This window comes from Stegostoma tigrinum, chromosome 3 (assembly GCF_030684315.1).
Source record: "Stegostoma tigrinum isolate sSteTig4 chromosome 3, sSteTig4.hap1, whole genome shotgun sequence".
In the NCBI taxonomy this organism is placed as follows: domain Eukaryota; kingdom Metazoa; phylum Chordata; class Chondrichthyes; order Orectolobiformes; family Stegostomatidae; genus Stegostoma; species Stegostoma tigrinum.
This window is the reverse complement of record NC_081356.1, coordinates 127,143,694-127,166,685: the sequence shown is the minus strand read 5'-3', so window position 1 is coordinate 127,166,685 and position 22,992 is coordinate 127,143,694. Positions and strand designations below refer to the sequence as shown.

At 39.4% G+C, this 22,992-nt stretch overlaps 1 protein-coding gene across 11 annotated transcripts in view; it reads left to right on the top strand.

Annotated features, from left to right (window-relative positions):
- clcn3 (chloride channel 3) overlaps window positions 1–22,992 on the top strand; it is a 129,693-nt gene that overhangs the window by 86,981 nt on the left and 19,720 nt on the right. For all 11 annotated transcript variants that reach the window (XM_048527451.1, XM_048527443.1, XM_048527444.1 and 8 more), the window contains 7 exons: window positions 2,271–2,370; window positions 6,978–7,165; window positions 9,787–9,909; window positions 11,008–11,214; window positions 15,064–15,144; window positions 18,560–19,105; window positions 20,789–20,975. In XM_048527451.1, coding sequence (XP_048383408.1) covers window positions 2,271–2,370; window positions 6,978–7,165; window positions 9,787–9,909; window positions 11,008–11,214; window positions 15,064–15,144; window positions 18,560–19,105; window positions 20,789–20,975 — 1,432 coding nt within the window. The remainder of the gene's footprint in view (window positions 1–2,270; window positions 2,371–6,977; window positions 7,166–9,786; window positions 9,910–11,007; window positions 11,215–15,063; window positions 15,145–18,559; window positions 19,106–20,788; window positions 20,976–22,992) is intronic.

Below are 22,992 nucleotides of genomic sequence, written 5' to 3'. Positions count from 1 at the left end.
GGAACTTCTATCTTGTTGTAGCTGCAGTTATTCCTGAGACTTTGCCTCATCATAGATTCATAGAGATCCACAGCACAGTAAAAGGCCCTTAAACACATTACGTCTGCGCCGGTCCCTGTAGCTGTTTTAAGTGATTTTTTGATGATTGTAGTTTTCACTCTCTGCCCCTGATGACTCTATGAAGTATATTCTTGTGCAAAAGAAAGGTAGATTTGGTCTCGAAGATTTGAATGATGCCAAATTAAATCTAAGCGCTGTTGAATCTAGATTGTGAATTTGGAGTAGGATTAGGATAAGCCCCTCAATTAATCTGTCATTCAGTACAATCATAGATGATCTGATTGCTCCACATTTCTACCTACCAGCAATCACTCTCTTTCTTCTGAAGAATCTATCCACCTCTCCCTTATAAATAATCAGAGATTCTACTTCCACTGTCTTTGAAGAGGGTTGTTCCAGACTCATTGCTCTCAGCATTTCACCTCTACCACCTCCAATCTTGTATAGTGTATTTGCTCCACCCAATATGGCCCACGATACTTTGGAGAAATCAAATGCAGACTGGTTGACCACTTTGCAGAATGCCTTTGGTCTGTGCGCAGACGTGATCACGACCTTCCTGCCGCCAGTCATTTTAACACAATGCCCTGTTCACTTGTCCACTTTTCTAGCCTTGGCATGCTGCAGTGCTCCAGTGAATCACAACGAAAACTGGAGGAGCAACAACTTGTCTTTAAACTAGGCACTTTATATCCTTCTGGGCTCAGTATTGAGTTCAACACCTTCAAATTGTGAACCCATTCCTTCCCTTTCTTTTAGTTTTGCTTGTTACATTCTCTGTCATTCTGTCCTCTGTAGCCTCTCCACTCCAGCAAGGCTGTATGCTCTTTCCAGTCTGGCACTTAGACACACCATTATTCTGCCATTCTCACATTCCGATCACTTAATCTGAGCTGTCGAAATCCTTTCCTCAGCACTCTAACCCATCTTTGTCACCCCTGGCTGCCCCTTTCGCACTTCACTTAAACTCTGAAGAATTATCTAGACTCGAAATGTGAGTTTGCTCTCTCTGCATGGATGCTGCCTGACCTGCTGTGATTTTTTTTCAGTACTTTTTTTTGTTTTCAGTACGGATTCCAGCATCTGCAGGAATTTGCACTTAAATTTTGCACAATTGCCCCATTGTATCAACTGGTTTCAACAACTGCATGAAGTAGGAACACAGAGTTCAGATAAATTTTGTCTCAGCATGTGTGACATCATTAGAATAGCACTTGCAGCAAAGTTTAACTTTGTTATCTATTAGAATTTGTGATGCAGAATTGTTGGTGTTCTGAGTTCTCCAACACACTGCCATACAATGATGAAATTTAGGTGCATGTCAGAGTTGTTTTAGGGAAAGTCCGAATGGAGCCAAGGCTCAACTGAATAAAATGTTGAAATGGTCAAAACAAAATTAAAGCAAAATACTGTGGATGATTGCAATGTGAAATAAAAATAAAATACTCAGTATTCTTCAGGTCAGGTAGCACATCTGGCAAGTGAAACAATTTGGATCATTTAATCTGGACTACCAGCATCCTTTCTCTCCAGCACTCTGCACTCCAAAACCACACACCCACAACTATGGCATAAATGCTCCCCCTCCGTACTTCACTTCAGCTGTAATGAAGAGTCGTCAAGACTCAACATTAGCTTGCTCTCTCTCCATGGATGTTGCCTGATTCATTCTGTTCTGCATTTATTATTTTCAGGACATTTTCAGTCAAATACAACTCATTAGGAAAAGCCACATACGTGCACACTCTCTCACTGTCTTATTGTAACTGTCTCACATTTGCTTTCTACTGCTGCCTCCCCTTTCTGCTCTCTCACTACTTTCGTCACTGCCAGAAAATCTACCCTAAATTTTTCACGACAGTAAAGGCACTTTGTAAATAGAAGGTGTTGTTGTAGATGGAGTGTGTGTGCGTGCGCGTGTGCGCGCACACACACACACACACACACACACACACACACACACACACACACACACACACACACACACACAAGTTCTAGCAGGTATTATAGCTTGTAGCAAGCGATATTACAGTTTGTCTGCCAGTGGGGAATTAAGAACAATTTCTATTTGTGTTTATCAATACAGCCTTGATTTCATATTTTGTCAAAACGTGTGTCAGTTATGACCTCTGAACTATTTAAGACCGTTGAGTACTGTGTGCCATACTAACTCTAATATAAAGTTGTAATCCAATATTTATTTGTTATAGATTACTAGCAAGAAGAGAGATTCTGTATGGGAGTTTGTAAAAAGCCTGTACGATGCATGGTCAGGATGGCTGGTTGTAACTCTGACTGGTCTGGCATCAGGTAAGGAAATGTCAAGAGCATTGCAGGTCACAAAAGTATCAGCCTGATGATGATCATTTCGTCATGAAATGTCGTTGAAGTCCAGTTGCCTAGGTCTTATGTAAAAGTGATGGTGATGTTCAAACGCTAAAACCCAGAGTATGTGGAATACAAATTGTCTTTTACTTAATATTCAGGAACCAATTTGATGGTAACTTAATGTCATTTGGAGAGTGTAATGAATATTATGATATAATAAGGCAAGGTGATAGTATAGGGGTAATGCCATTGCACCAGTAATCCAGAATTCAAGGTTGTTGTTCTGAAAACATGGGCTGAGATCTCTCTATGGCAGACAGTGAAATTTAAATTCAGAGTTTCCTCTTTATCCACTGGACCAAAATCTTTCATAATCTTAACAACAATCACCTGTTGTTAACCTTAAGACAGAAGCAGGCAAGTTTGTCAATCCTTTCCCAACATGGATGCCCACAAACATCTGATTCATCCCTGTAAATCTGCTGTTCACCCATTCCAAAGCCCTTTCATATTCTTTTTCTGTTGTAGTGACCAGAACTGCACTGTATGTTCTAAGTATGGTCTGACTAAGATTTGAGGTTTAGCAAACCTCTCTGCTTTTTGGTTATAACCTTTTAGAAATCATTGCCAGTGCTTGGTTGGTTTTCTTTCTAGGCTGTGCAAATTTCAGGCGCGCCTTTTATAAATGATTGGTTTATTTGTACTGCAAAATTCCTTTGTTCCTCTATCCCTCTTGAAGGTAAATACTTTCTTACATCTATGAAAAATACACTGCCTCACACTTATCTGTGTGAAACCTCATTTGCCAATTACTTTCTCATGTAGTGTATTGTTGTGTTCATCAGTATTAAGTTTGATATAATCCACAAGTTTAGAAATTGTGGTCTTGATTCCAAAGTCCAAATTTTTAATCTAATTTGAGAAAAGCACTGATACTTCATTCTCGCTCTCTCTGCTTTCTGCTTTGAACCCAGTTAGCAGGCCATTCAGCCATGTCCCCTCACTTCCCAATGTCTGACTATATTCATTAGCCTATAAATGCAGGAGCATATGAAATGTCTTTTGAAACTAAATTGCAGTGGGAGTTCAATGATCTTTTACAAAGTTTGGCTGATCATTAAGACCACTCCTGCAGAAATTCAGTGACTAATCTAAAGAAAAAAAAAATGCCCATTTATCCCGTACCTTTCGCTGTCTTCAGGGCATCCAAAGCTCTTCAAAGCCAAATAATCACTTGGGAAGTGCTTTTTTTTTCAGGCAAACATAGGAGTCAATATGAACAAAATAAATCATGATTTCACAGATATTTCATAATTATTTTATTTTATTTGTTTTTCCCCAGCAGTTGAGTAATGTTCGTGATACCATAAGATCTGTGATGTCCCTTCAAATGATGTGCAAAATCTTTTAATTTTATCTGAATATGCGATGCAGCACTGATTTAACAACTTTCTGAAAAATAGCACCCTTTACAATGTAGGACTTAAAAGAACCACTCAGTATAGAGCAATACAGTGTACTGGCGTTCGGAGAAGAGCTTGAACCTCTGGTTCACTTGATAGATTTCAGTGCTGAGTTAGCAAACAAAAAGGCAATGAAACCATTAGCTGAAGAATAGAGACTGTTGTGGAATATAAAGTTGAAAGATGTTGTGGAGGTTGAAGAATGTATGATTGCCGGGGTGGTGGATTGCAAATGAGAAATGGCCCTGAAATTTGCATGTTTATATTCATGTCTATACAGTGGAAGCTATGCAGTCAGGCATTATAGTGAAACAGACTTGGTATGGAATAGGAAGACAGAGAGAGGGTTTTGGATTTGATGTGATTCATAAATGATGAAACTCTAGAACGGGCATATATTGTTAAGAGTTTTGGCAGTGGAGTTAGGAACAGATTATGCTTTTGATGTAGCTTGAGGTTTGAAGTTTGGCTCAGGACACAGTCTTCACACTACTGAGTTTCTTCTGAGCAGATGGATGGCACTAGTTGGGCTGCAATGAGGAATTTGAGTTGGTATAAAACAAGATGGTGCTGATCTTGTTAACAAGTTGTGCTGGTTTTAGTTGTGGATTAATTTTAATTAATAATCATCTGAAGCAGATTCAGTTACAATCATGGCATGTATTTATTATTTTTGAGTGGATGCAAATTAAGCAGTAGCTGAAGTGTTCTGATTTGAAACAACTTATGCAATTCTTGATAATGAACTTTAAGTGGATATTTTTTAAAGCATGATTTAATTGGTGCTTGACAAGATTTGAATATTGTGTGAGTATGTCTGTTTTAGTTGAGACTCTTCATAATGTTCATTTAAACTTCTAAAAGACCCATGAAAGTAACTTATTTTGTTAAACTTTGAATTTCTAGTTTAAAGATCACTGCTTCTAAAATTACCTGCAGACTCCTAGCACTGATTTAAAAAGACTGTTGTTCCACTCTGTACTTGTGAATACTTCACTCTGTGATGTGTGTCACGTCCATAATGTGTTGCATTCATTAAAATAGAAAGTTAGCCAATAGTTGATGTGCTGCACAATAAGCCTACCTTAGGGGTAGGAACACTCAATAAGATTGTGTCCGTCCTCTGACATGCCTGTGTCTTCCGCTAGTCCAATGGATCAAACATTCAGAAAGGTTTTTCATACCTGACACCCGTTATCGCACTTTTCTTCAGATTCTCTTCTATCTTTTCTCATGGCCTCTCTGAGCTCATAGAGTTTATGAGACCCAGCTACTTCTCCTTCAAACACCTATTCCCATTAAACTGCTCATGACCTGACTTCTTTCAACCACTCTGAGGTTTAGCCCCTTTTTCTTAAATTACTCCATCTTCAAAAATAAAATTCTTGACCCTTCCATCCTTGCAAACTGCCTATCACCAAGGACCCTTTTCTCTGTAGCCTTGAATGTGCTGCCATTTTCAAATTTGTGCATAGCCTTATTGGAACTCTAAGTTTGAACTCATTAATCAACTGTGTAAATTGCTACACTACTGAAAATGGCTATCAAAGTCATAAATTGTATCCCTTGTTACTGTGATGATCAGGTTGGTCACCGGACCTGAAATGATAACTCTGATCTTTTCTTCATGGACCTGCTGAGCTTTTCCAGCAACTTCAGTTTTTGTGCCTTCCTCGGCCTTTCAATGGTTCCTAAATTGTCTGATAAATATTACTAAATGAACAAGAAAATCCTTTGAGTAAGTATTAGAAAAATCAAAGGTAGTGTCCTTGAGCTGTAAGACCATATGATGTATGAGCAGAAGTAGGTCGTTTGGCTTATTAAGTCTGTTCTGCCTATCAGAGGTCATGGCTGATTTGATAATCCTCATCTCCAATTTCCCATTTTTTTAAACCAGAACCCTTGATTCCCTTAAATTGTCTCTCTCAGCATGGAATATAACTAATGACCCAGTATCAGTAGCCCTCTGTGGAAAAGAATTCCATTATATTCCGATTCATTACCCTGTCAGAGGGAGAAAAAAAAACTCTTCATCCCCATCCCGACTGGCTATCCTCTGCCACAACTTCGGTTCACTAGCAACTTCATCTCTCCCCTTGACTGCTATCTCAAGTTTAAAGACATAACATTGGATGAAGCATTGTCCCTTTTAGAATATTTTACACAAAAAACAATCTGCCTCTTTCTCCCTTCTACCCTCCCACTCATCCTTAAAGATTCTCCTGAAATCTCAACTTGGATAACCTTGAGCCACATCTTTCTAATCTTTCTTCCTTTGACTTGATATCTGCATTTCTGTACGCCTCCATTAAACAGCTGGAAACAGTCTTCGGTCAATGGAACAATATAAACGCAAGCTGTTGCTAAATTGGGAAATGTGGATTATTTTGTATACAAATGCACTCTTCTGGCTTTTCTGGCTCCAGTGGAAGGAACTATCTCATTTCCTTATTTTTCGAAGGAATATTTCCAAGGCATATGTTATTGCTATTTGTCCACTAAAATATTTAGGGACATTTTCCTGTCTCTCTCTTCTTTACCTTCCTTCTCTTCAAAGCCATTTAAAATTCTGAACTCTGGCAAACTTCAGCTGACATGCATGTCTTGGAAACAAGTAACTTTTTCACAGCACAGAATGTCTTGTTTTAAACATTTCTTTTGAGTGCCGGGATTAAATGTGTAGTACTAAAATCCATTATTTGAAATACACAGGGTTAGAATTTTACCTTTGCGTTGTGGTATTCACTTCTGTGGCTGCCATTTTGGCATTTTCTTGCTAGCCTGTGCAGTAGTTGCTTCCTATTGTTGGCTAGTAGTGGTGGTATAGCTGACAGAAAGCTAAAGGGACAGAACACCCTGTTTTTTTTTCAGTTGATTCAACTACGGCAATGTGCATCTGCCAGGTGTTGATGTACCCATCAACCATGATCAAATTGCTTGGTGGATCAGTCCCAAGGGACTAAATGACCCATTTCTGTTTCCTTGTAGCAAGAAAAGGTCGAATTTTGAAAAGAATGCGTATATTCCGTGAGATAATTATAAAAGCGATGGGGAAAAAAATCACTCATTTTTAAATTGAAAAGAACTAATATTTAAAGTTATGATTTAACATCTGATGCTTTTCAGGTGCCCTGGCTGGTTTGATAGATATTGCTGCAGACTGGATGACTGATTTAAAAGAAGGCATATGTTTGAGTGCATTGTGGCTTAATCATGAACAGTGCTGCTGGGACTCAGATGAACCAACATTCGAAGCAAGAAATGAATGTCCTCAGTGGAAAACATGGGCTGAATTAATAATTGGACAAGCAAATGTAAGTAGGCTTCCAATGGATCATTATAAATATTATGGAAAAAAAATATTTATTGTCATGTAATAGTTTTTGTGAAATGTGGGTGAGGGAGAATGAACATAGAACAATACAGCGCAGAACAGGCCCTTCGGCCCTCTGTTGCGCTGACCTGTGAACTATTTTAAGCCCCACCCCCTACACTATCCCGTCATTGTTCATATGCTTATCCAAGGACTGTTTAAATGCCCCTAATGTGGCTGAGTTAACTACATTGGCAGGCAGGGCGTTCCACGCCCTTACCACTCTCTGAGTAAAGAACCTGCCTCTGACATCTGACATCTGTCTTAAATCTATCACCCCTCAATTTATAGCTATGCCCCCTTGTACAAGCTGAAGTCATCATCCTCGGAAAGAGACTCTCATTGTCCACCCTATCTAATCCTCTGATCATCTTGTATGTCTCTATTAAATTCCCTCTTAGCCTTCTCTCCAATGAGAACAGACCCAAGTCCCTCAGCCTTTCTTCTTAGGGCCTGCGCTCCAGACCAGGCAACATCCTGGTAAATCTCCTTGCACCTTCTCCAATGCTTCCACATCCTTCCTGTGATGGGGCGACCAGAACTGCACACAATATTCCAAATGAGGCTGAACTAGCGTTTTGTACGTTTTGGTGGGAATTAATGTGAGTTACAGTTTACATTTTGGAAAGGGAACATGTGTAATGCATTTCCCGCATAAATATTGACATCAGTTATTTTGCCACCTCCCATGGCTGCGTGGGTTGGCTCCAGGTGCTCCGGTTTCCTCCCACAGTCCAAAGATGTGCAGGTTAGGTAGGCTGGCCATGGTAAATTTCCGTGTGGTGACCAGGTTGTGCAGTCTAGGTGGGTTAGCTATGGTAAATAGAGGGTTACAGGGATAGGGTGGAGAGATCAGTGAATTGCTCTTCACAGGGTCAGGGTGGACTTGATGGACCAAAGTACCTCGATCTACCCTGCAAAAAGTTCTTTGATTTGAAAGAACCTATTGTAACTAAGGACACTGATTTAAGGTGAGAGGGCAAAGATTTAAAAGAGACTTAAGAGGATAACTTTTTCACACAGCGGGTGGTGCATGTATGGAATGAGCTGTCAGAGGAAGTGGTGGAGTCTGGTACAATGACAACATTTAAAAGGCATCTGGATGGGTATATGAATAGGCAGGGTCTAGAGGGATGTGGGCCAAATGCTGGCAAATGGGACGAGATTAATTTAGGATATCTGGTCGACATGGACGAGTTGGACTGAAGGGTCTGTTTCTGTGCTGGTTACCCCTATGATTCTGTGACATTCTTCCTCACCTGTGTCCGTGCATTAATACTGCTAGACAGCAACTATATTTTTCTCTTGTGTTCTTTTGCCTGAGTGTTGAAACTGAGTATAGTTCTCTTGTTCTCAGTTTCCCTGGCTGAGACCATTTCATTAATTGAATCACAACTTCCACAAATTTACGGCTAAATGGATATACTCTCGGGTATGACTTTCAAGCAAAACTGTCCTTGACTTTGGCACTTTTACTCGAGTTAAGCTTGGTCAGAGTTGCAAATGAAATTATGATCTTGGTAGTTTGGTCAAACAATATTAGAATACGAGAAGGAAATTTGCTCTGTGCAGTGGAATCCCAGCGTGCTTGGTGCTGATTACTTTTCAGAAATAAAGTGTCCTGTTTTCCACTGCTAATGACACATACTTCAATCTGGATCTTAAAAGCAGTTTTGGGACTTATATCTAAGGAAGAATGTTCATGATGAAGATAGTCCAGAGGAGGTTTAATAGAACGATCCTTGGGATGAAGGACTTATCATATAAGGAGTAGTTGAGGACTCTTGATTCTGTACTCAGTGGAACTTAGAAAGATAAGGGAAATCCAACTGACTTATACTGAATACTGAGAGGCCTGAATAGAGTGGATGTAGAGAATATGTTTCCGCTAGTAGGAGAGTCTTGGACCCCAGTGCACAGTCTCGGAGTGAAGGGAATGCCTTTGAGAACTGAGTTAAGGAGGAATTTCTCCAGCCAGAGGGCAGTTAATCTGTGAAACTCATTGCTGCAGTGGGCTGTGGAGATCAAGTCATTGAGTGTGTTTAAGACAGAGAAAGATAGGTTCTTGATTGATGAGGAGATCAAGGATTATGGGAGAAGGCAGGAAAAGGATGTTAAGAAACATGTCAGTCATGATCAAACAAACCCTTCTGAGGAAGGGTCACCGGACCCGAAACGTTAACTCTGTTTTCTTCTTCACAGATGCTGCCGGACCTGCTGAGCTTTTCCAGCAACCTTGTTTTAGTTCATGATCAAATGGCATAACAGGCTTGATGGTCCGAATGGCCTAATTCTGCTCCTATGTCTTATGGTCTAAATAAAAGCAGAAAAATAAATTATGCTTCATGGGAATAAAAGGATGTTTTCGCTTCACTGTATAATCATCTCAAGGAAGCAATCACAAATGTTGATGCCAAAGAAGTTAATGGAAGAATAAATAAAATGTTCAGACATTTTATCCTCTGCTGAATCTTGTGATTCTTATGGTGTGAATGATGAACAAAGTTCTCAAAACTTGTTGGCTTTGTTTCAGCAGAGCTTTTAATGTGTAATATTTTGCAGGGACCAGGTTCCTATATAATGAACTACATTATGTACATATTTTGGGCCTTGGGATTTGGCTTCCTGGCTGTTTCATTTGTGAAGGTGTTTGCTCCATATGCTTGTGGTTCCGGAATTCCAGAGGTGAGATCCAGTGATATTTTTTGAAATTTGCCTTAACAATTTTTTTGTCTTGGCAAGCTATTGTAACTATTTCCATTAGAAGCAAGAATTTAGCTTTGGAATAATAAATACTGTAGATATAAGGGTGCCTGAAGGGAAAATAAAAACTACTTAAATGAGTCACCGTACAGCCCCAAGTTGTTTAAATTAATTGAGTTAGATGGTCTTATTCCAGTTCCCTTGGGCTTGAATGCCAAAACAAAAATCTAGCCACGATCTGCAATTAAATGTGTAGCAGAAAGTAGAACAATGCTTTACTTGTATAATAAGGACTGCTTTTTTAATTGCACCAGAACATTCTGAGAGACAAAGTGAGTTTTACTGTTTAATTCAGTTGTTCAGTCTACATTGTTGAATGCTGAAAATGAAAATAATGTTGTTCAGATTAGGCTAAATCTTCTGTCCCCTTGACAATTTAGAATGTAAGATCAAAATAAAGCATGAAGTGAAATTGAGAGTTTATTGGATTTTTTTTTCATAGCAAGTGGTGTTGGATCAGGAGAATTGTTACAGTTTTGTCATTAAATACTTAACTCCATTGTCTAAAATTATACCATTTTACCATACCAAAAATACTTGTTTCATTCATCCCCTCACAGTTTATCCAACCAGAAACAATTTTCAGGCCCTTCACTGCAGCATCCAATTGTTAAATGACAGCTCCACTAGACAGAAATGCTTTGATCGTTTTGAATGACAAAGTATTGCCTGGCCCAAATTCTAAGTTTGTTTTGTTAGTTGAACCTTGATTCCCCGTCTGACTCTTGCCTATTCCATCAGGTAGCCTGTGATGACCTTTCACTGATATTAGTAGAGTTTCAAAACTAGATTCTCAGTTGTGGCAGTCAAACTCATTGCTACTGTGTTCTGAGGAAGGGTCAGCGGACCTGAAACGTTAACTGTGTTGTTCCCTTCGCAGATGCTGCCAGACCTGCTGAGCTTCTCCAGCAACTTTTGTTTTTCTTCATTGCTACTGAAGTTGCTTACATTATTTAAAAACAATGTGAAATTTAAGAGATGGCTATTAAATTTTAAGACAATTGTATTTTGTTTCTGCAGATTAAAACCATTCTGAGTGGCTTTATCATCCGAGGATACTTGGGCAAGTGGACCTTGCTAATTAAAACAGTCACTCTGGTTTTAGCCGTTGCCTCAGGACTGAGTCTGGGGAAGGAAGGTCCTCTTGTACATGTTGCGTGTTGCTGTGGTAATATCTTCTCCTACCTGTTCCCAAAATACAACAAAAATGAGGCAAAGAAACGAGAGGTAGCATTCCTGCATTTTTTGCTAATTTTAAAAAGTGTTTTGTTTCTTTCAATTGATTAAACGGTGGTTCTTGCAGGTGTATTTTGATTCCTGTGACTGCAGAGATGTGTTTTTATAAATAATTTTCCTGAAATAAAAACAGCATATCCTGACTACAGTAAATTCATTTGTTGGATTTATTATACTCTGAGATTGCAGAGGTCTGAAATGCAGAGACACTTGGGTATCCTAGTGATTCACAAAATAGTGTCTAGCAGGTAACTAGAAAAGCTAATAAAATAGTATTATTTATTACATAGAACATAGAACAAAGAACATAGAACAGTACAGCACAGAACAGGCCCTTCAGCCCACAATGTTGTGCCGACCATTGATCCTCATGTATGCACCCTCAAATTTCTGTGACCATATGCATGTCCAGCAGTCTCTTAAATGACCCCAATGACCTTGCTTCCACAACTGCTGCTGGCAACGCATTCCATGTTCTCAACTCTCTGTGTAAAGAACCCGCCTCTGACATCCCCTCTATACTTTCCTCCAACCAGCTTAAAACTATGACCCCTCGTGCTAGCCATTTCTCCCCTGGGAAATAGTCTCTGGCTATCAACTCTATCTATGCCTCTCATTATCTTGTATACCTCAATTAGGTTCCCTCTCCTCCTCCTTTTCTCCAATGAAAAGAGACCGAGCTCAGTCAACCTCTCTACATAAGATAAGCCCTCCAGTCCAGGCAGCATCCTGGTAAACCTCCTCTGAACCCTCTCCAAAGCATCCACATCTTTCCTATAATAGGGTGACCAGAACTGGACGCAGTATTCCAAGTTTTTGTGCTCCTGAGATGCTGCTTGGCCTGCTGTGTTCATCCAGCTTCACACTATTATCTTGGATTCTCCAGCATCTGCAGTTCCCATTATCTCTAAGTTTAATAGATGACTACTTTGGAATGGGTGGGTTGTCGTATGAGAAAATGTTGGCAGGTTAAGGTTCTATCTAACTGGAGATTAAGAGTGATTGATTGAAACACACAGGATCTTGAGACTTTGCTCCACATCAAACTGCACTCACTTTCAAGATGTTCCAGTGCAGCTACAACTATCTAGCAGTGTGGCACCCAGCTAACAATGTGGAAAATTATCCAGATATCTTCTGTCCACACAAACAGAAAAATGCACCCCATCTATCTACTGCTCCATCAGTATACTCTCAATCATCAAGAAAGCAATGGAAAGTTTGTTAACAGTGCTTTCAAGTGCCACTTAGTTTTTATAGTGGAAACCCTAGTCCTATATTCTCCCCTCAAGATGAAACATCCTTTCCATATCTACCCTGATGAGATTCCTCAGGCTCCAAGTAGAGAGTCTGCCGGCAAGGGAACGAAATGGCTTGTGCGTGGAGTATCGGCTTCTTGCAAAATTACTGACATGTATTTTGATCTGTGGTTTGTATAGAGATTCAAGTCATGTTAGATTTGCCTAATGTATGTTCAGTGGTTTTAAAGTATGCCGTCTACAAAATAGATTTGTGAATATTGCTTATGGGTTGTCACATGACAAATACCTTGAAATGTAAAACCTTGTCATTGTCACCCATTTAGGCGTCAACTGAACTATGAAGTTCTTATCTAAAATTATTAGTTTCTGTGGGGATTGCAACGAGATGTGGCGTAAGTGAGCCATACAGCTGACTAAGGTTTCAGGTTCATTCATCAGGGTAGGCTGTCAAATTTAATCTCATCCAGGGCTATGGTAGAAATGCTGCAATTAGCCATAGCAACTCTTGGTTAGGAAGAAGAGTGGTCAGTAAGAGTTCATGCCCCTGACTGCTATTCAGTGATTTCTAGAAAGTAAATATGTAGATATTGATTTGGAGTAGAATAGAGCCTCTCTGCAGGCTCCTTCAAAATCAAATAGGACGCTGATGCTATCTGTGAACTTAATCGTGATGAATAATGCACACGCGCATTGCACTGTTCAAAGCTACAACCCAGCAGGAGTCAATATCTTTAGGAAAAAATAGGATGGAAGGGAAAACAAAGAAATAATGAGAGAGAAAATAATCCTAGGAACTGGTCTGAAAAGAACCTTTGATATTGTCTTTCAAATTGTATAATCTATGTGCTTCAGACCAAAATTTGGAATTAATGTTTTCCTTGAGGGGAGAAAGCTCCTAAGCAACAGACTTTTATTCTTCACCCTTGTGATGCACGCTTTGAGAAGCTTAAAATTAGAATCAACTCTCTTGCTACATTCTTCTCATTGTGCTGTCTACTTTTGCAAAAGATAAGCAAAAGCACTGAGCATTTATATTATGCACTTTACTGGAAAATTTATCGCAAGGTTCTTTTACAGATGGGATCAAAGAAAGTGAGCACCAAGCCATGAAGGAATTCAGAGAAGTGATTGAAGATTGATTAAATAGAATGTTTGTTTGTTTGTTTGTTTGTTTGTTGGAGACCCTATCTAAGGATGTAGATGGGAGTAAAGAATGGAGAGGCATTGGGACAGAGTATTTTTAAAAGCCCTGAAATGGCTAAAGCTTCACTTACCAATACTGGTGCAGGAAGTGCATGGAAACACAAAAGGACTGTATTCAGAGGAATGGGTTGTTCATGAGGGAGTGCTGGGACTGGAGGAGTTTGCAGAGACAAGGTAAGGCTAGATGAAGGTTGACATTCAAGCCAATGGCAAAAGTCTTCACACTGTGTAGATGAGCCTGTTAAGGCCAGTAATGACAGGCCTTGGTGTAGGGGGCAGGGAGGGGGCGTTGGTAATGGGGTGAAGATGAGCTCTTGCAAATTGAAGTGCATTCCAGATTTAGTCCTTTGCTTACAGTTTTGTCAGAGTCTGAACCCATGAGGCAACCTCAGTCAATTTTGATCTCCAATCAAAGTCTTCCATGAAAGCAACTCAACATTCATTCAACTAATTACTGAATTATTTTAAATCTATCTCTGGGTTTGGTCACCATCTGAAGCGTCTTCTCTTGCGTCTACCCTATCAGATGCTTTCACACTCTTAAGAACATAATCCTTAGTCTTCTATTTTCCATTAGTAATTTAGAACCTTTGGTTTCTACATTCTGGCCAAGCACATTTAAATGTGTTGTAAACAGGAATTTCCCAGCATTTATTCCTGTAGTTCCCCTGCAGTGTTGATATAACTCATTCGCAGCAACTGACTTGTTGAACTTCCAAACCAGCTGATGAATCTTGCCTGCTGTTGTCTATCATCTCATGTTATTGAGTTATTACCTGTGAGGCATGACATGAAGAGCCTTGCTTAATTGATTTTTTTTCAATTACTTTTACTCTTTGAAAGTATAACTGTGTGAAAATGGGTGTGGATTAGTTACTGATCCCTCACTTGGACAGTACTTGTTCTTCATGCACCAACATAAAATGAATTAATTGGCCACACATCTAATTGTCAAATGTTGGATCTTGCTGTGTGCAAAATTGCTGCAGCATCTATGTTTTTGGAAACTTTTTTTTGTAAATTGTTACCTTTAGCAGTGTTGATCTGTGGTTAGTTTATCTTAAGTATGATAAAAATCATTTAAAGCCAAGATTTTCCAGTTTGCCTTTTAACTTTTCTATCAGTATCCTTAATACATGCTATCAATTAAGCTTTGTCATAAAAGCTCATCACACCAAAGATTGACAATAGAACAAGCAAAAATAAATGCCCAAATAAATGGATTTTCCTTTTCATTTATGTGATAAACTAAGAACAACTTTTGTGGATTTTAGCATGTAGCTCAGCTTTGTCCCTTGATTCAGAATCTTTCAGTATAAACCAGTTTTGCTGAAGTTAACATAAAATCACAAAATTGTGTCATTGCTTTCTATAGGTATTGTCTGCAGCATCAGCAGCAGGGGTATCTGTGGCTTTCGGTGCTCCAATTGGTGGTGTCCTTTTTAGCTTGGAAGAGGTAATAAATATTCATTATTTGAGAACAAAGGGACTCAGGACCTAAGCACGGGAGTATGCCATTTGGCCCTTCAGGTTTGCTCTGCCATTTGATAAAATCATGGCTTATCTGATTGTGGGCTCAATTCCACTTTCCTATCTGTGACCAACGTTTGACAATAAAAAACTTAATCAAGTCAACTTAGGCAATATTAAATGATACAGCTTTTTGCTTTCGAGACCATGACCCTCTGAGAGAAAAAAAGTTTGTCTTTATCTCCATCTTTAGACAAATTTTAATCAGTTGTAAACTAGCTTGGGCACATGCACACATTTACCACTGTACATTACTATATTAAGTAGTGGTGTATTGAATTATTCAGCATTTAATGTGAAATCAAGGCCTAATTTTCTGAGTTAGGTGAAATTACTTTTCATAGAATCCCTACAGAGTGGGAACAGACCATTCTGCCCTACAAGCCCACACCGCCCTTCAGAAGAGCATTCCAGTACTTTTTTCCTGTAACAGTTCATCCCCCATGTCTAATCCACCTAATTTACACACCCTGGACACTACGGGCAATTTAGCATGGCCAATCCACCTAAATTGCACATCTGTGAACTGTGGGAGGAAACCCACGCAAACGCAGAGAGAATGTGCAAACTCCACGCAGACAGTCATCCGAGGGTGGAATTGAGCCTGGATCCCTGACGCTATGAGGCAGCAGTGCTAACCACTGAGCCACCATGCTGCCCCAAATTTTCCGGTAAGTGTTATGTGGCTAATGGCAAAGTTTTGCATGTAGCCAGTACATACTTGAACCATACACAGCACTGCTCCAATTTTCCAATACATACTCTTTCAAATTACCTCTGTACCTGCAGACAGGTAGAAAGGGACTGTCCAGATGACCTTCAGTGTTTTTGCAGCCTTTGTCATCTAAGCTTGGGAACATCAAGAACTTCACTCGAAAGTTAAAGGAAATATAACCAGGAAAGATAAAGAGGAGAAAGAAGGGGAAGGGAGATCAGGTGCCAAAACAAGTGAAACAGACAGCAAAGACAAGCAGAAGAAGTGAAGAGTGGAAATTATACACGTTGAAGCGACTGTCATGTTGCAAATTTTTTCTTACTTCATTTTTGTGTATGCATGCATTGAAATAGGACAAACAAATAGAAACCTTGAGACGTAGTAGCCTGCGACCTAATCATTACATGACAAAAGTGAAATCTGTATTTGCGAATAAAGTGTTCATTACTGATGGATGGCTCATATACATTAATATTTTGAGTTCTTTTGAACAAATTTCCTCTACAATGGCCCAATACTTTCTTTAGACTGCATATGTTGGGCAAAAATTAGTGCCCCATACCATGTTGAGGTTGCTGGTGAGGGGCCATTAGTTTAGGTAGCAGGGTGACAGCAGGATGGGAAATCCTCAGCCTTCTCACCCACTGCCAAAGGTTGACCCTTAAGTTTTATAATCAGTGCCTATGTAAGGACCTCGTCCTGCTGCCACTGGTATTCATTCTTCCAAGGTGAGTGGGGAACACGATGACCAAACACAAGCAAGGTTGCTTGTGGGCTTCCGGAGGAATTGGGTATTCCTCGGTCAAAGGAATTTGTTCCTGATAGAGAGTATCAGGTACCTGAGAACTGCCCTCTTTTACAACCATTACCCCATGACCATCATCCGCCATCATTAACATGTGGTTTGAGCCCATGACAATCCTGGACCTCGAGTGGATGTCATGCTGAAGCAACCAATGCGCCCAGAGTTGTGCTACAGTTCAGTCGAGCTTCTGGCCTCTGATTAGCCAGCAGCTCCCAATGGCTGTTGTCTTTGATTCCAGGGAAAGCCCACATTGGTTCAGTAAAATGCTTGAGTAACATACAATGTATGCCTTTCTGGAAAAAGACAATATGGGACTTTGCCCAGCAATCCATCTGACAGACCCTTCACCTGCATTACTATCAACCTGTTGTCTTATTTCACAATAAGACCATGAGCCATTAGTTTCAGGAACAGAAAGAGATCATTCAGCCATTGAGTCTGCTGTACCATGTAACCAACTCATGGCTGATCTGATAATCCGTAACTCCCAATTTTCCCTTTTCCCTATAACGCTGATTCCTCTAATGGTTAAAAATCTATTTTAGGTTTGAGTATATTTAACCACCTGGCTTTGACCACCCTTTCTCATAAAGAATTCCTGATTTACTACCCTCTGAGAGAATATGACTCCTTCTAATCTCTGCCCTAAATAGGTGACCCTTACTTTGTGAATATACCCCTGGTCCTAGACTCTTCCACAAGAGGAATCAACTATTCTGCATCTACCCCGTCAAGCCCCTTAATCTTATTCAGTGAAATCTTTTGTCATTCTTTTAACTCCAATGAGTAGAATCCCAAGCAGTCAATCTCTCCTGTTAAGAAAATCCCTCCTTATGCACATTCCATCTAGTGACTGCCTCCAGTGTCAGTATGTCTTTCATTAGATAAGGGAATCAAAATTGCTTACAATATTTCAGTTTTCTGACTTGCCTCATCTAGCTTCTCAAGATCTGTCTCCTTTTATTCTCTATTCTATTTGAAACACAGGCTGACATTCTATTTGCCTTCCTTATTAGATGCTGAATTTAGATGCTAATTTTCTGTGATTCATGCATGAGAACTCCCAAATCCTCTGCTGCAACTTTCTGCTGTTTTACCCCATTAAAATAATATTCAGCTCCTGTAATATTCCTGCCAAAATACATTACCTCATATTTTTCCCATATTATATTCCAGCTGCCAAGTCTGTAACCCACTGATACAACCTGTCTATATCCCTCTGTTAACTCTGTCATCCTCACCACCTGTTTTTCCATCTATTTTTCGATCATCCTACAAACCTGGTAATTCACTCAATTGGAAGCTTCCATGAGCTATGCAGCCCAGAATGTAAACAGTTACCTATGCTAATGTTTTCAATTTACTGCTGCACTTTCTCACTCCCTTCAGATCAAATGAAAACTTCACAAACTGACTTGGCATTTAAAGGCATTCATTTACAAAATTCGATAGTGCAATAAAATACAATATAAACTGTTAAAAGAATGCAAATGTTTTGTAACATTCAATTTGTTCATCAAGCTTTTGTATTTAATAAAGTTTCTATTAGTCGATGGTGAATGACAATAGTACTGGACATTCCCAGCTTTTAATATCAGAATGGGAAGTTAAGCCTCATTTGTTAGTTCATTTCTCTGAAGAGGAAAAAAAATCTTGTAATTATAACAAAATTATACTTTTTTTTGGATGTTATTAACAACCCTTTCGAAATTTTTTGTTTTGTAATTTTAGTTGACCAGTTCAGTGTAAATTATTTTTTGAAAAGCTTTTGATATGTTGAAGTGTTCTTTTAATCACCATTTTAAAACCTTTTTATTTCAGGTTAGCTATTACTTTCCCTTGAAAACTCTCTGGAGATCATTTTTTGCTGCGTTAGTGGCAGCCTTCGTTTTGCGCTCTATTAATCCTTTTGGAAACAGCCGGCTGGTTCTGTTTTACGTGGAGTATCACACACCATGGTATTTGTTTGAACTGATACCTTTCATCCTCCTGGGTGTATTTGGAGGGCTGTGGGGAGCCTTCTTCATCCGTGCTAACATTGCTTGGTGTAGACGACGGAAAACCACAAAGTTTGGCAAGTTTCCAGTCCTGGAAGTCATTGTAGTTACCGTGATCACTGCAGTGGTTGCCTTCCCTAATCAGTACACCAGGAAGAACACTAGTGAGCTGATCAAAGAACTTTTCACTGATTGTGGGCCTCTAGAATCTTCACCCCTCTGTGATTACAAGACTGATGCAAATGTTAGTAAACTGTTGGATGACATCCCGGATCGGGCAGCTGGTCAAGGAGTTTATGATGCCATAGGAAAACTGGCATTGGCACTTATATTTAAGATCATCATGACCATCTTCACGTTTGGAATTAAGGTAACACACTCATGTTTTATGCTGCGGTTAAGAGGAATGTTGAGCTGTTCACAAGAGCTTGTTAATTTGAAAATTCATACCCTTAAATGAATGTTTTAAACAATAAGCTCATATTTTTAATCTTTGGTATTACCAGACTGTACCTATCTAGTTCAATCACTTTTTGCCTAAATTCAAAGCACATAAATGGCCAGATCTAGAAGATGCAGATGGTAACAGTGTTCAAACTTAATAAGAATATTCCCCTCTTTCATTGTGTAAATGACCCAAAACTGATCTAGAATTAAAATGGCTTGATTTAGTTAAGTGGCGAGTTGATCTCTACTAGAATTGTAAAATCCTTAAGCATCGCAAGGTTTGAATTCTATACCTCAGAGAGCTGTGGATGCCCAGTCCTTGGATTCAAGGGATACAGAGCTAATGTGGGAGCATGGAGCTGGGGTTGAAGATCAGCTATGTGTATTTGTATTGAATGGCAGAGCAGTGTTGAATGGCCTATTTCTACACCTTTTACTTGCAGTCGAAAGTAGATATTACCTGAGTTGAACTCTTTTTTGCCATTGTTTTCCTGAGTCTCTTCCCTGTGTCCATTTGCAATTTCCTGCTTCCAGCTGTACTACTTCCTGTTCCTCATAATGTTTTGGTCTGCAACCTTTTCTGTTCATACACTCCAGTCGTTGATAAATATGGTGAAAGGATGAGACCGTCAGTCTGTTCCCTGCTGCATATTATCGAAAGATTACCTTCAGTTCTGTTCTCATACTTTTTGCTAACAATTACCTCTGGAACCTTATTAAACACCTTCTGGTGGTCTGTCAAGGTACTGCATTTACTTATAACAATCTCAAAAATTTCAGTTGATTAGTCAATCACTAGACAGATGACTGGCACCCACAGAACTCATCAAGGAATTGGCATTTCTACAGGTGAAAATTTAGACAATTAATTTGAGTTAAGGTAAGATACTGTTCAGTTGTTACAGTGTGATGTGAAACCATTAGCAAAATGTATTGAGTGTGGATAGAGTGTGCAATATAAAATAAATGTATTCAGTTGGCCTAGAATAGACTTGATAACTACCTGCTCCATTACATTGGCCTGAGAATGGGAACTAGAAAGATGCATTTTTCTGCTGCTAATCAGGGGCTGATACTTCTTCACAGGTTACGTAGGAATAACTGAAAATGATAAATAAAAAGATCTTTAAAACCCACCCATAAGTGCTAATGAATCCTTGTACATGCAGTAAAATGGAACAGCACAATAGCTCAGTGGTTAGCACTGCTGTCTCACAGTGCCGGGGATCTGGGTTCAGTCCCATGCTCGGATGACTGTCTGTGTGGAGTTTGCACATTCTCCCAATGTCAGTGTGGGTTTCCTCCGGGTGCTCTAGTTGCCTTCAACAGCCCAAAGATGTGCAAGCTAGGTGGATTGGCCATGCTAAATTACCCGTAGTGTTCAGGGATGTGTAGGTTAGGTGGGTTATATGGAATGGGTCTGGGTGGGATGCTGTGAGGGTCATTGTGGACTTGTTGGGCTGAAGAGCCTGTTTTTACACGATAGCAATTCTATGATGAACTTCAGCATTGACATAGTCTAGTATGATGTGGTATGTCACTAAAGTTTTCATAAAGTGATGTATACATTTGTTTGATTTCTGTACGTACTGGGGATATCTTGCAGGTACCTTCAGGCCTCTTCATTCCAAGCATGGCAATAGGTGCAATTGCTGGTAGGATTGTGGGGATTGCAGTGGAACAGCTAGCCTACCATCACCATGACTGGTTCATATTTAACCAGTGGTGTAATGTTGGAGCAGACTGTGTCACTCCAGGCCTATATGCAATGGTTGGTGCTGCAGCTTGCTTGGGTAAGTAATTTTTGTTTACAGTGAATAATTTTGAGTGTTTCCTGAAAACGTGGATAAGTTTAAAAGGTGTATGGTATAACTCAGAAGCACGCATGAGTTTCTCTCGAGATTAACAAGTTAAACCAGTTTCCATTCACATGAAGAGTGAAAGCAGACCATGGTTCCGTAGGATATTCTCTCAATCCAGACATAAATATAACGAATGGAATGAACAGAGGTTATATGTACCCCCAGTTATAAGGTAGTACAGCAGTAACTAAAGTTGATTTTATACTGTGCGTTTTCACTTAGTAAAATATCTTGTGTAGCTTCACAGAAGATTAAGGGGAATGAAATGGATACTAAGACAAAGAAGATGATAATTTGTGTGCTGAGGCCATATATGTATAAAGTTCAAAGACCAAAATTTTAAATTTGAAGTATTGGAGGGCTAAAAGCAAACTTAAGTGAATGTGGACAGACTGTGAAATTTGGTGTGAAGTTTGAAATTTGATTCCAATTCGCAAAATATCTGATGGCAGGGAGCTTTTGACAAAGGTTTTTACAACAGAGGAATGGGTATTGGAATCGAAGCAAGTGAATGGTATTTGTGTGTGTTACGGACCAGAACAAACCAGACCATTGCCCTAAGACCACCATCACCACACTCTGATTAAAAACTGCCAGCAGTACCAGCTGTGAAAAAGGCTTTTAGCAGCTTTGTGTTAATAATGGACTAGCCCAAAGCTTTTTGTGTTTATTATTTAGCTAGTTTAATGTAAATTTTTTAAAGAAGCCCAAAGCTGTGTTAATATTCGTTAGTTAGACCTGTGTAATTCTGATGCTGCAACCACTTGCGTCTTCTCCCCCATGCCCAACCCTACGGCTTGCAGTCTCTCCCCATGCCCACCCTTTCTACTTGTAGCCTCAAGAAGCTGCTCCTCTGATTTGCCTCATTCCAGAAAAGGCCCATACGAGGAAAGCAGGGTCCCAATTGACCACCTGTAGTAGCATCAAGACTTACTTTTCACAAGTGTGGAGTTCTGGTTTCAGTATCTATATCTTGAATGGGAGTACAGGAACAAGACATTGAAGCAGTGAGAGGGTGAGTTATGGAGGGAGAGAGGTTGCAAGTCACAGGGTCAGGAAACAGAATTGGCATTGAGCAGGAGATACTTAAGTTAAAAGTTATATTTATCTTTTATATTAAATTTATTTATTTAAATTTATGTAGTGTTATTTCAATGACCATGATAAGAGTTTAGCAATGAAAGTATTTCAACCAACAGGGCATAATATTTTAATTTTTTTTTCTGATAAAGAATGACCTACATAATCTAACTACTGCTTTCACATTAGCTTTAAGAGTAAACTGTAATTTGCTTAAAACAGGAACATGACCACAACTTTAACAAAGGGCTTTCTGCACTGGTAAAGTCATGTATTGTTGAAAGCCAGATTACATGGATATGCTATTTTGGGAATTTCTGACACAAAAGCAGTATAGTAAGGAAAGTTTTAATTTCTTTGAAAAGCCTGTCGGGTCTGCAGGTATTTTTAAGAATGCTTTATTGAAATGAATGTCATATTGTGCTGAGGAACCACTAAAGTATACGAAACTCGATAATAGAACAAATTTAAATGCTTTGCATCTTAATACACAAAGAATTCGAGGTAAGGTTTTGTGAAAGTTGGCCAAAATCAATTAAAAACTGAAAGTTGTATACATAGCTCAAAGACATTAATGAGATGGGTGTTTTCGCCGAAGTCATTGAAATGTGAGCCAGGGTGTTGGTTGGTCTGGAAAGCTATGCCATGAAGACAGCCACGATGTGATTAGGAGGGGATTTGAATACATGTCATCTGATAATCGTACAGGGAAAACACAAAGCTGTTGCCTAATGAGTCTCGTGACCTACCACGTGTGAATAAAGGGCAGTTTATTTGTTTGGAATTATGCAGTTGCACAGTGCCACTGTTGCAGGAATAGTAATATGGGTGTTTATGTTCTTGTAAGGCACAATTTTTGTTGTATCTA